The 14,956-nt window shown below is 46.6% G+C and overlaps 1 protein-coding gene across 1 annotated transcript in view; it reads right to left on the minus strand.

Moving 5' to 3' along the window:
• gabrg1 (gamma-aminobutyric acid type A receptor subunit gamma1) overlaps window positions 1-9,362 on the minus strand; it is a 47,133-nt gene extending 37,771 nt beyond the window's left edge. Inside the window, exon 1 of the mRNA XM_056295470.1 lies at window positions 9,244-9,362. Within this exon, the coding sequence (XP_056151445.1) occupies window positions 9,244-9,362 (119 nt within the window). The remainder of the gene's footprint in view (window positions 1-9,243) is intronic.
• Window positions 9,363-14,956: the final 5,594 nt, after the last annotated feature.

Raw genomic sequence — 14,956 nt, forward strand, 5'->3', positions numbered from 1 at the left:
GTCTCAGCTCTGATCTCGTCATGCCTTGCTGACATATCGACATGGTTGAAAGAACACCACCTTCAACTTAACCTCTCTGAGACCAAGCTCCTTGTCATCCCAACCAGCCCGCTTTACAACAGAGAACATCATCCAGCTCAAATCAAGCCAACTCATGCCCAAAAATTCTATCCTCAACTTGGGTGACATGATTGATGACCAACTAACCTTTAAGGTTCATGTGGCCTTATTTTCTCAGTCGTGTAAATTTGTCCTATACTACATTAGGACTATCAGACCCTGCCTGTCTGTGCATGCAGCACAACTCCTGCTAAAGGCTTCTGTAATGTCATGCACTGACTACTGCAACTCCTTACTGGCAGGCCTCCTGCATGTACGTTCAAACCTCTGCAGATGATAAAATATTGTAACGGTATGTCTGGTCTTCAACCAGTCCAAAAGAGCACATGTCACCCCATTGTATATATCCCTCCACTGGCTCCCAGTTGGTGCCCACATCAAACTCAAAACCCTGAAACTCGCTTACAAAACAGCAACTAAAATGGCTCCCACCTACCTGAACTCCCTCATTCAGGTCTATACTCCCTCCTGCTCACTATGCTCTGCCAATGAAAGGCGCTTGGCACTACCACCACAACAGGGACCTAAGTCGCTAGCTAGACGTCTTCTGTTGTTGGTAGTGGAATATCCGACTCGAATTAAGCTTTATGGCACGTACTCGTGTTGTTCTCTCCTACCTAGAGCCTTACTTGTGTTGTATCAGCTCTCAGATGTATGTCGCTTTGGATAAAAGCATCTGCTAAATGAAATTGTAAATTGTAAATGAAATTTCAAACGCATATGGCACAAACACGTTAAAAGCTACATGCAATGCCTGTGTACGGTATTCTGTCCTATCAGAGCTGTACACAGATCATCACATAATCCAGACACCAATCACAAAATAAACGGTCACTTATTTGACATTGCGTGTGTACCAACATTAACATTAGTTCCCAAGTCACTATATAAGGTAGCTACCATGTTGTGTAGCTGAGTTAGCTGCAAGAAAACTTGTTTGCAGTCTATCCTATGTACCTCAAACTGATCCACCAGCATTACAAAGCTTCACGTTTTCTTTTCTAACTGTAGAATGACTTGAGTCGGAGGTCTTGTAAGTGAACAGTTATTCCGGCAGCACAATAGTGCAAGCCAGCCTTCAACATGGCATACAAAAAAACTGAACATGTCCGACGCATGTACAGTGTCGTGGCCACGCATGCTGTAGTACATAAAGGTGTATCACACATTACTCTACATCCCCCCCTCTAACTCAACACCTCCAATAAACAAAACGCACAACAAAGATTTCCCCTGTACTAAATAAACATACGTATATGTTAAACACATTAGACATTAAACATATTAAACTTGCTAAAGAGCTCGTTAAACATTGTTAAATTCTACCTGTATTAACAAAATGTTTAATAGTCTTTTTTTTTTTTTTTACTCAATTTCAACTCAAGTCAAAACCTGGAGTGACAGGGTGAGTGTCCAGTGTGTATGGGAGACTGACTCGTCGGAGAAACTGAGACACCAGGTGTGGTCTGGGTGTCTTCATTTTCAGGTCTTGGATTTGGTGGTAGAGACGAATCTTCCATCTTAGCCGGTGCCTGTGATGTTGTGACTCTGCCACAGATAATAGATGTTGCTGGTTCCTACGGTACTCCCCCGCTTTCAGACTCGACCAGGTAGGATCTTGGTTCAGCAGCAGCCCTTTTGATGATGCCTATTTTGTCAGGTCCTTTCTCTGCTTGCAGACGGACCACCTGGGAGTTGTGGAGTGGAGCGAGTGGTCGGCTGCCTCGGTTGTAGAATCCTCTCTGTACGTCTCTCTTCTTCGACAGATGAGTGTGGATTGTCATGGTGTTCATTGGCTTTGGTTTTAGCAGGTGTTTGCTGATGTTTGTGAGTGTTACCCTGGATGTCAACCGTTGTGCAGGTGAGCCCAGTGGGGCATATCGGGATACATTTCTAATGTTTAGCAGATTCAAAAACATTGTCCGTCCCATCTCCCTTGGATGTTTCGCGTAGACGCTTTGCACTGCCTTCTCTGCCAGTACATTTGCTTGATGGTACTCTGGACCGCTGGTGATGTGACTGAAGTCCCACTCTTTAGCGAATTCATGAAATGTCTGACTCGTGAACTGTGTGCTGCAGTCAGATATCAGCTTGTGGGTTACCCCGTGGACAGAAAAGTGTTGTTTTAACTTACTGATCACACACTGCGATGTGACTTCCTTGAGTAGATCGAGCTCGAACCATCCTAAATAGGAGTCCACCAACACGAGGTAGTAATGGCTGTTCCATTCAAACAGGTCATTTGCAACCATTGACCTTGGAAGTTCTGGGACCGTGTGTGGCTGTAATGGCTCTCTGCTGGTGTCGTTTCAGTGCATTGCAGGTGCTGCATGATTGCACAACGCTTAATGTCCTCTGTTATTGTAGTCCAAAATACCACACCACGTGCTCATCGTTTGGTGGCCTCTGCGCCTGGATGTCCTTTGTGTAGCATTGTCAGGTATTCTTTGTGCAGTGACTGTGGACTTACTGCTCTTCTTCCCTTCATAATGATTCCATCTTCAATGGAGCGCTCATCTCCGAATGGAAATTGCTCAGTCAATCTGGTCATTTGTCCCTGACATTGCTCAGGATCCGCAGAGAACCATCTCCTGCTGTGTGCTCGTGGAGTTCTTATTGACGATTGGATGAAATATGTTTTACTGTCATTACTTTGAAGTTCTCTTGCTCCGTGAGGTGTCGTGCCGTACTCTGTCGGTGTGCGTGACAGTGTGTCCGCCAGGTACAGCTCCTTCCCCTTCTTGTGACGCATCTTTTCAGTGTGTCAAACGCATCTTGTTGGTGTTCCATCCACTCCAGACTATGCCTTTGTGCAACAGCTGGTGAAGGGGTGTTGCGATGTTGCTGTTGCTGTGGTTGGGAATGAATTTGCCAAGGTAATTTATCATACGCAGAAAGCGTTGTAGTGCAGTTTTGTCTTTGGGTGTCGGGATGTCTGTGAATGCCTGGATCTTTGTTGTATCAGGTTTCAGCCCATGCTTGATGAAGACATGTCCAACATAACTTCAGTTGAAATTTGACCTTTTGTGGATTCAGTCTCAGCTTGACTTTTCATGCTTTGTCTAGCACTTTCCATAATTTTTCATCATGCTCCTTGATGTCCCTTCACCAACGATGATGGCACATGGGTAGCCTGCAAAGATCTGCTCCGTGGACCTTTGGAAGACCTCTGATGCTGCATTGATCCCAAATGGCATTCTCAGAAAGCGATATCGCCCAAATGGAGTGGCCAGTGAATCTTTTTGTAGGTTACAGCAGTCACCCTCTCCCGGAAGCGTGCCCTCACGCTTCTTTATTCCCGCGCTCCGAAGAGACTTATGAGGATCTGCACGCTTCCGGACACTTCCAGATCCCACCGCTGCCACCAATGTGACTGAGCATTTTTTCGCCCGCTGCAGGATTCGATCCAAGGTTGTCTGCACCATGAGGTGACATTGCTAACCACTCGCCTAAAGGGGGCCGACCCCTGGCGATCGACCAGTGAGTCTTTATGTAGGTTACAAAAGCATCAAATTAGAGCTTGTTTATCAAAAATTTCTGGAGGAGGATCCCCTGGACCCCGCCCTACATAAGTCCGGGCTAAGCCCCGAATGTCCTCAAATCCTGGAAACGCCCCTGCTGGCGTGCTGCTCAGTTAGCTCGTTGATCTGGCAGATTCTGATAGCTCTGGCTAACGTCAGTTCACATTCTCTTAGCAGCACTTTTCTCACGCCATCCCAACTAATGCCACAAACTAACCTGTCTCGGATTCATTCGTCTTGTAGTGTTCCGAAGTTGCACGCTTTTGCTTTGTTTCCGAGTGCACTTACATATGCTGCGATGGTCTCGCCAGGTTTTTGATTTCTGGTGTTGAATGAATGTCGCTCTGTGGATTGCCGAGCTCTCTGAATGTTCGTTTCAGACATTCCGGATCCTCACGCGACTCTGCTGCACGGACGACGCCGTCGTTTCCATCAACGACAGCTGGAGCATAAGCGAAGGTGCGTCCCCGCTAGCAGTGGCGCCCCCAAGGGGTGGCCACGGCCACCCTGATACTATCCCTGCCCCCCCCCCACTGGCCCCCCCCAGCCACGAGTCGCACATGCAGAATACGCTTCTGATTATGCAGAATATGCTTCTATCTGATATCTTACATTAGGTGCTGTTCATTTAAATCAATGTAATGTATATTTTCTTAACTCTCATATTGACAGTTTTCCACTAGCCTATACAGTATACTACAACAGCAGCACAGAATTCCCGACATTCAGTCATGGCTTTTGGTTTTGGTGTGCCACCCCAAGATTTTCAGTGGCCCCATTTGGCCCCCCCTATGAAACATTCCTGGGGGCGCAACTGCCCGCTAGGTTGAGGAGTTTACGTAGGCTGTGATCCGTTCAGGCTCGTCACTGTGGGCAGCAGCTATGAATCGATCATATTCCTGTTCCAATCCGTAATACTCGCCAGTTCTCATCAAATGCCAGCGCATCTGGTCACCGAAGTCCGTCGGCCATCTTCTTCTTCTTCTTCTTCTTCTTCTTCTTCTTCTTCTTCTTCTTCTTCTTCTTCTTCTTCTTCTTCTTCTTCTCCCCCTTGCTTACAGGGCAGCACGGCGCGAGGAACGGGAGTACATTCCGCCGGAACAAACGTCACGGCCCAATGATGAGGTAAACACATTTGACGAAATTCCAGACGGACTCTTGCAGTTCTGGCACCATGTAGAATGACCCGAGTCGGAGGTCTTGTTAATGAACCTTTATTCCGGCGGCACAACGGCGCAGCTAGTCTTCAACACGGCATACCAAAAAAACCCGGAAGCTGTCCGACCCACTGCGTCACGCACGTACAGTGACGCAACCACGCACGTACAGTGACGCGACCACGCACGTTCTAGTACGCAATGGCGTATCACACGCTACACTTACGTTCCTTGGCGGCGTCCGGGTGGCGTGGCGGTCTATCCCGTTCCGTACCAACCACAAAGCCCAAACAAAACCTTAGGTTACATTCCTTTGATTTGCTGCTGACAAACGCAGCAGGGTGCCTACAGACCACGCAAGCCAAGTCCCCGCAGCGGGAGACGGCCTGAGGGACGTGGAGTGTCCGGCAACCGACTCGCCGCGTCTATTTACGTAAACGTCATCGAAGACCAATGATGACGTACCGGGGTCTAGAACGGTTGTCCCGTTTCATAGGGGAAGATGTCAACCACTGTCCCTTGTAACACTGTTCCGAGGGGCAAGTCGAAAAGCGAGGGGGACTCGCAAAACAGGGGTAGGGGTAAGAATAAGACATGGGACCGGGCCATGGTTGTGTAACCGGTTATTTTCTTGCCCGGTGCGGGATCCGAAACCATTTGTACGGCGCCACAAGGCGGCATCACTAACCGCTCGGCTAAAGGGTCAGACCCGGTCTTACTAGTAGTTTACAGTATCATGGCCTGACCGTCAAGTACTAGCAGATGTTACACCGAAGCCTTGCTGCTTCTGCCAGGAACCTGAACACAGCACCGTGGTTGGATCTTCAAGCAGGCTAATGATCCAGAGCCCACGTCAAGGTGGACACGCAAATGGCTGACCACAGAATCAAGGCTTGGCCATGCCTACCCCAGTCCCCTGACTTAAACCCTACAGGAAACCTGTGGGAGCGGAAGAGGAGGAGAGTCTACAAGCGAGGACACAGGAATCTGAAGGACCGGCAGAGAGCTTGTGTGGAGGAATGGTGTCGGACCGACCCCTTGCCATGTGCTCTCCTTCATTACGGATGTGTTCTCCACCTTCATTACGCATTATAGCAGAAGGCTCAGAGCTGTTGTCTTGGCAAAGGAGGGCTACACAAAGTATGAAGGGGGGCTACACAAAGTATCACATGAAGGGGGGCTACACAACGCATCACATGAAGGGGGGCTACACAAAGCATCACATGAAGAAGGGCTACACAACGCATCACATGAAGGGGGGCTACACAAAGCATCACATGAAGGGGGGCTACACAAAGCATCACATGAAGGGGGCTACACAAAGCATCACATGAAGGGGGGGCTACACAAAGCATCACATGAAGGGGGGGGCTACACAACGCATCACATGAAGGGGGGGGGCTACACAACGCATCACATGAAGGGGGTTACACAACGCATCACATGAAGGGGGGCCACACAAAGCATCACATGAAGGGGGGCTACACAAAGCATCACATGAAGGGGGGCTACACAAAGCATGGCATGAAGGAGGGCTACACAACGCATCACCTGAAGGGGGTTACACAAAGCATCACATGAAGGGGGGCTACACAACGCATGACATGAAGGGGGGCTACACAACGCATCACATGAAGGGGGGCTACACAAAGCATCACATGAAGGGGGGCTACACAACGCATGACATGAAGGGGGGCTACACAACGCATCACATGAAGGGGGTTACACAAAGCATCACATGAAGGGGGGCTACACAACGCATCACCTGAAGGGGGGTTACACAAAGCATCACATGAAGGGGGGCTACACAACGCATCACATGAAGGGGGGCTACACAACGCATCACCTGAAGGGGGGTTACACAAAGCATCACATGAAGGGGGGCTACACAACGCATGACATGAAGGGGGGCTACACAACGCATGACATGAAGGGGGGCCACTAGCTGTGGCGCATGTTTCTCAGAAAGGCATTGCAGTGAAGTCAGCGGGCAGCCGGGAACTGCCGCAGTCGGGACGCGAACCCGAGTGTCCCGCACCACGGGCGACCACCTTAACCAGCCGAGCAAAGGGTCCGAGCCGCTGGCCAAGGGCTCGCGAGTGTATTAATGGGCGTTACACTACTCGTGTCATGGCGACCCTTTATTTCCCCTCCCATAATCTGAGGTTCAGTGTGCTTGGTTAATATGTTGAGCGCGTGCTCAAGAGGAGAAGGAGTAAAGGCCCTTGTTCACCGCTCCTTCTGCTCCTTCTGCTCCTTCTGCTCCTCCCGCTCACGCTGCACGGCTCGCGGGGGCAGTGTAACGCCACTCAGCAACGTCACGAGGGCAACGATTCACGTTGTGTATGTTGTCATACACAACCTTCCTATGAGCATTAATAAGCATATCTGAATAATGTTGTGTGTGTGTGGGGGGGGGTGCGGGGTGCGGGGTGTGGGGGGGGTGCGGGGTGTGGGGGGGGGGGGACCAAAACAGCTCTTGCTAAAGTGTGCGCTCCGCGGCAGGAGCGGGTTGTGCAGCGAGGAGCGTTTGTGGCAAGTGAAAGCATAATGCGGCCGTGCCCGATGTAGACGGCCAGCGCTGCACAGGCGTCCCGCTGTTGCCTTGGAGACGGCGGTTTATGGCACGTAAGTGATGACACATTGCTGGAAAAACAAGTAGTCGACAGCGGTGTGAGTTTGGTTGACTTGGATGCAGATGTTTGTGTTTCTAACTCTAATTCACGTCGCGTGTCACGATGTAAATCAAAACACAGTATACACAACAAACACAACACACACAACATACACAACACAGTACACAATATACACAACAAACACAGTACACACAACAAACAATACACACAACAAACACAACATACCCAACAAACACAACATACACAACAAACACAATACACACAACATACACAACAGACACAATACGCACAGCAAACACAGTACACACAACAAACAATACACACAACAAACACAACATACACAACAAACACAACATACACAACAGACACAATACGCAAAGCAAACACAGTACACACAACAAACAATACACACAACAAACACAACATACACAACAAACACAACATACACAACAGACACAATACGCACAGCAAACACAGTACACACAACAAACAATACACACAACAAACACAACATACACAACAAACACAACATACACAACAGACACAATACACACAACAAACAATACACACAACAAACACAACATACACAACAAACACAATACACACAACATACACAACAGACACAATACGCACAGCAAACACAGTACACACAACAAACAATACACACAACAAACACAACATACACAACAAACACAACATACACAACAGACACAATACACACAACAAACACAGTACACAACAAACACAATATACACAACAAACACAATATACACAATACACACAACAAACACAACAAACACAACATACACAACAAACACAATACACACAACAAACACAATACACACAACAAACACAATACACGCAACAAACACAGTACACCCAACAAACACAGTACACACAGCAAACACAGTACACACAACAAACACAGTATACACAGCAAACACAATATACACAACAAACACAATATACACAACAAACACAGTATACACAACAAACACAGTATACACAACACAGTACACACAACAAACACAGTATACACAACAAACACAGTACACACAACAAACACAGTATACACAGCAAACACAATCTACACAACAAACACAATATACACAACAAACACAATATACACAACAAACACAATACACACAACAAACACAGTACACACAACAAACACAGTATACACAACAAACACAGTATACACAACAAACACAATATACACAACAAACACAGTATACACAACAAACACAATATATACAACAAACACAGTATACACAACAAACACACTACACACACAGTGCGTGCTGGAAGGGATGCAGCGTGTCCGGGCAGACTGCTGAAGGACATTGCCTGTGGGGGTGAAGGGTCGCAGGCTCACCGGAGGTTCCTTATTCACCCTAGGTGTGTGTGTGTGTGTGTGTGTGTGTGTGTGTGTGTGTGTGTGTGTGTGTGTGTGTGTGTGTGTATGCGTGCGTGTGTGTGTGTGTGTGGGGGGGGTCGCAAAGAGCAGCCCCCCTCGTTTAATAACTGGGCCGTGTCGTAGGTACTGTGGAAGAAGCGCGGCAACATGAGGCAGTATGCGTGATGCGCACATGGCCCCGGCTTCCTCTGGCGGAACACACGCAAAGGGCGTGAGGCGCAACATCCACGCAAAGGGCGCGAGGCGCAACATCCACGCAAAGGGCGCGAGGCGCAACATCCGCACCCGTTTGCTCCTCTCCCGCAACAGCCTCGTCGTGCGCATTCAGCACCGCCAACGGCTCCTCGCGCCCCCCCCCCCCCCAGCCCGCGACGCGTCCGTGCGAGACTTACCAGAGTCCCAGAAAGGCGAGCAGCAGCCAGGCGAGCAGCAGCCAGGGCTTGGTCGCCACCGCGCCTCCGCCGTGATGCTTCCCCGCCTCGGCGAGCGCAGCGGCCGGTCCCCGCGCCATGCTCACGTCCAGCAGCACAGCAGCTCCGTCAGCAGCACAGCAGCTCCGTCAGCTGCGCAGCCCCACACACACACACACACACACACACACACACACACACACACACACACACACACACACACACACACACACACAGGACGCTCGTCGCTGTGGTTGCGGCTGCAGGGCGTGAAGCAGCGGTGAGTCCGGGACGCTGCGGAGCCGCTGGTGGATTCTACCAATGGCGGCAGCGGAGCCCTGCATACATTACCGTGCCGCGTCCCGGCCGCCGCTGCGCTGCAGGGACCTGACGAGCAGCAGAGCTGCAGAAAACGCGCTGACTGCGGGCTTTTCTCCCGGCAGGCAGGCGCTGCGCTGCGCTGCGCTGAGCTGGCAGCTGGACGCCGTCCTTCCCACTCGGCCGGCAGGGCCACGCAGTCATGCGCACGAATAATGCGCACAATGCACACAATGCGCACGACTAATGCACACGAGTAATGCGCACAAGCTGCCGTTTCCCTTTGTTCCCACTCATACATTCACTCATCTGTGACGTTCAGAGGCATGGATGTGTCTCGCAAAAAATAAATGAATTATATATATATACACAAACACAATACATACATGTGTGTATGATTTATTTTATTATATAATTGTATACACACACATATATTTAAATATACAAAATTATAACAAAATAAATAAATTATATATACATGATTTATTTTGTTATATTATTGTATGCACACACACACACACACACACACACACACACACACACACACAATGGACTGTTGTGGTCAGTTATGGCGTCATAGAGACTGCGCACACACACACCGTATGGAAGACGTACTTGTGCACTTGTTCACCAACGTTCTACCTTATTTCATGTTTCTTTTGTCCTTCATTATTTTTGGTAACGTGTTTACGAGGTGTTTTGGTGAGGCCTGATACTGTGCTACTTGTAGCATTGTGTTTATGCTAATAGGATCTAGGTGACAGACCCTCACTGGGATTTCTCTTCATGGGCAGCGTTACAGGGCTGATCCAGACCAGTCTCGGTCCAGAGGCTAGCTCACAAGTAGCACGACTAGCACTGACAGTAGCATGCTGGTTGTTGTTACCATGGTGAGATACTTCCCCTTATACAACATAACTTATAGATCATAACCTATAGAACATAGCTTATACAACATAACTTATAGATCATACCTTATTCAACATAACTTATAGAACATAACCTATACAACATAACTTATAGATCATACCTTATTCAACATAACTTATAGACCATAACATATACAACATAACTTATAGATCATACCTTATTCAACATAACTTATAGACCATAACATATACAACATAACTTATAGATCATACCTTATTCAACATAACTTATAGACCATAACATATACAACACAACTTATAGATCATACCTTATTCAACATAACTTATAGACCATAACATATACAACATAACTTATAGATCATACCTTATTCAACATAACTTATAGACCATAACATATACAACATAACTTATAGCTCATAACTTATACATCATAACTTATACAACATAACGTATACAACGTAACTTATAGATCATAACTTATACAACATAACTTCTGGAACATAACTTACACAACATAACTTATAGATCATAACTTATACAACATAACTTATACAACATAACTTATAGAACATAACATTGGCAACATAACTTATAGCTCATAACTTATACAACATAACTTCTGGAACATAACTTACACAACATAAACTATAGAACACAACATATACAACATAACTTATAGCTCATAACTTATACATCATAACTTATACAACATAACGTATACAACGTAACTTATAGATCATAACTTATACAACATAACTTATAGATCCTAACTTATACAACATAACTTATAGCTCATAACGTATACAACATAACTTATATGTCATAGCTTATAGAACATAACATTGACAACATAACTTATAGCTCATAACTTATACAACATAACTTCTGGAACATAACTTACACAACATAACCTATAGAACATAACATATACAACATAACTTATAGCTCATAACTTATACATCATAACCTATACAACATAATTTATACAACATAACTTATAGATCATAATTTAAACAAAAAAATGTATACAACATAACTTGATAGTGTGTGGGCATCGATCAATTGTCTCTGGTCCCTTACCTGTGAGGGGTAATGATGGGATGTACAGTAGGCTCACCTCATGAACCGCTGGCTGGCTCGTTACTGTAATGAGCAGGGATTCGGCTTTGTTGATAACTGGCCTTCTTTCTGGGGCCGCCCTTACCTGCTGAAAGCAGACGGCATTCGCCCTACTGGGTACGGCGCCGCTCTTTTGTCTAACAATATAGCTAGCTGTTTACGTTTAGTTTGACACCAGGGAATTATCATTCAGCAGGTTGCAGGTGATTAGAGAGCCTGCTAGGTTTAAATCTAGTGCGGATGTGGAGTCAACTAGCTTAGTTAATATGTGTAGTCAGGGAATTTCTCATAGTGTAGACTATCAGCCTGATAGCTTGGTCTATAACATCGAGACTGTCTCTCTATCCTGACGTATTGCTCCCAAGCTCTCCTCTCCTAAATGTGGGAATCACAGTAATCTAGTAATTATTCCTACCACTGGTGGTGGTGAAATGTGCAATGAAGTACCAAATAATCTACACAGCCAAACATCTAATGTTATCAAGAACGTGACCACATATCGTCCAAAGCATTGGTCGTCAAAATTGTCAACAAGGTGTCTAATTCCAATTATAATTTACCCTCTAGCTCTAAAGCTCTAAAGCTCTGCCTACTACTGATCACTTCCACAAGACGCTTAAGTCTGGTTTCCTAAATATCAGGTCATTCATTATACTCTCTCACATCAAGGACATCATCCCCACAGATTTGGACAGCCACCAATTTGCCTATCGGGGGAACAGATCTACCGAGGATGCAGTCTAAATTACACATCATACAGTCCTGTCCCACCTGGAGCATCCAAACACATATGTAAGGAGGCTTTTTATTGACTTCAGCTCTGCTTTCAGTATGATAATCCCCCATAAACTGGTACACAAACTCAGCAACCTAGGATTAACCACTTCACTCTGTTCATGGATTATGGATTTCCTCACTCACAGACCACAAAATGTCAGGATAGGTAACCATACATCTTCAACCCTCATCCTGAACACAGGTGTGCCGCAGGGCTGTGTGCTCAGTCCAGCCCTCTTCACCCCATTTACTCCTCCAACACTATAGTGAAGTTTGCTGATGACACCACTATAATGGGACTCATAACCAATGACGAGGAGACACACTACAGAGAAGAGGTCCAGCATCTGGCTGAGTGTTGTCCAGACAATAACCTGGTCCTGAACACCAGTAAAACAAAGGAGATCATTGTTGACTTTAGGAGATCCAGGAAGACCCCCCCCCACCCCCACTGTACATAGAAAGTGAAGAGGTGCATATTGTGGATAACATCAAATTCCTGGGAATGCACATAACCAAAGAACTGACATGGTCACTCAACACCTCCCACCTGGTGAAGAAAGCACAACAGAGGCTCTTCTTCCTCAGGAAACTTAAACAAGCTGGTCTCCCCTCTCAGCTGCTGGTCAACTTTTACAAAAGCACAATAGGAAGCATCCTCTGTCAGTGTGTCACAGTGTGGTATGCCAGCTGCACAGCAGAGAACAGGAAGGACTTGGCCCGGGTAGTAAAGACAGCACAGAGGATTGTGGGAGCTGTGCTCCCGGACCTGGATGCTGTGTATGCTGGCTGCCTACAGAGGAAAGCCAGCAACAATCTGACTTCCAGACTTGAATCTAAATTCCAGTCTTTTGAGGCTCTTGTTCTTGGTCCATCTCGCTCAGACATGAATAGACTCAGCTCAGTCCAGATTGTGATGCTCTATCGGCCTCCTGGCTGTTACTATTTCTTTAAGAATTTGGAGAATTTATCTCAGGCCTTGTTACTCACTCTGATGAGATTCTACTTCTTGGTGATTTCAATATTCATCTGAATAAGGCTGCTGATCCTCTAAGTAAAGCCTTTCTGGCACTAGTTGATACTTTTGGGTTCACTCAGTTTGTTCAAGAGTTGACTCATTGCAGTGGCACTACCCTTGATTTGGTTTCATCTAAAGGGATAGCTGTTTCTGATCTGAATGTCTTACCAACCACATCTGCTGGGTCAGATCATTTTCTCATCAAATTTGAAGCATTATTGGCCTGTCCAGTTAATGTCAGCACAGATGTAATTGCCATCCGCCACATTGGTCCCTCCACTGTAGCTGCATTTGGCCAGCAGCTGCCTGAAGTCTTGGCTCTTTTCACTGCAGTGACTATGTTGAAAATGTCACTAGTGACTTAAATGTGGCCCTCTCTAGTCTCCTCGATTCAGCTGCACCTCTCAGTACCAGAGCTAGGCGACTAAAGAGGCCTACACCCTGGTTTAATGATGAGACACGTGCTCTTAAGCGGACCTGCAGGAGACTGGAACGTAAATGGCAAAAATCAAAATTAGAGGTTTTTACCTATCGTGGCAAGAGTGTTTAATGAAATACTAGTGTGCTTTATCTGCTGCAGAAGCAGCATATCTCTCTCACTTAATATTAGTATACACAATCCCAGATTTCTCTTTGACACTGTATCTAAACTTACTAAAACTCAGCCGTCTATTAGCTGCTCACCATTCACAGCCCATGAATTTCTAGATCTTTATTCTGCAATAAGGTTGGTGAGATCTTAAACAAATTAGTTCTTCAGCTCCATCTAATCCTGCAGATCCTCTCTTACCAAATTCATATCTACACAATGAGTCACTGATAGTCCCTGTTATTATAGCTTTTGAGACTATCTCACTTGATAATTTGACTAAGCTTACGTCAGCTTCTAAACCACTACTTGCCTACTTGACCCCTTACCAGAAAAACTTTTTAAAGACCTCTGGCCTTTCCTGGGACCTACAATGCTAGACATGGTTAATTTATCACTTACTACTGGCATTGTTCCCAGCAGTTTTAAGACAGCTGTGGTTAAACCTCTACTTAAAAAACCGCACCTCTTGGGCGTCTCTACAGACACAATTGGCCGTGTCTGTGGGTGGGAAGCTGGATGTGGGTGTGTGTCCTGATCGCTACCATAGCGCTTCCTGTGGTTGGTCGGGGCGCCTCCTCGGGGGGGGGGACTGGGGGGATAGCGTGATTCTCCCACACTCTAGTCCCCCTGGCAAAACTCCTCACTGTCAAGTGGAAAGAAGCGGCTGACTACTCCACATGTATAGGAGGAGGCATGTGGTAGTCTGCAGCCCTCCCTGGATCGGCAGAGGGGTGGAGCAGCGACCAGACAGCTCGGAAGAGTGGGGTAATTGGCCGGATACAATTGGGGCGAAAAAGGGGGGAAAATCTCCCCGCCAAAAAGAAACAAATCACACCTCGATCCAGGGTCTCTTAATAACTATCGACCAGTCTCTAATCATCCATTCTTTGTTAATGTGCTAGAGAGTTGTGTATCAACAACTTTCGACCCATATAGAAGAAAACCATCTGAACCTTTTTCAATCAGCTTTCAGGACCTGCC

The sequence above is a fragment of the Lampris incognitus genome, chromosome 16, assembly GCF_029633865.1.
Source record: "Lampris incognitus isolate fLamInc1 chromosome 16, fLamInc1.hap2, whole genome shotgun sequence".
Classification (NCBI taxonomy): Eukaryota; Metazoa; Chordata; class Actinopteri; order Lampriformes; family Lampridae; genus Lampris; species Lampris incognitus.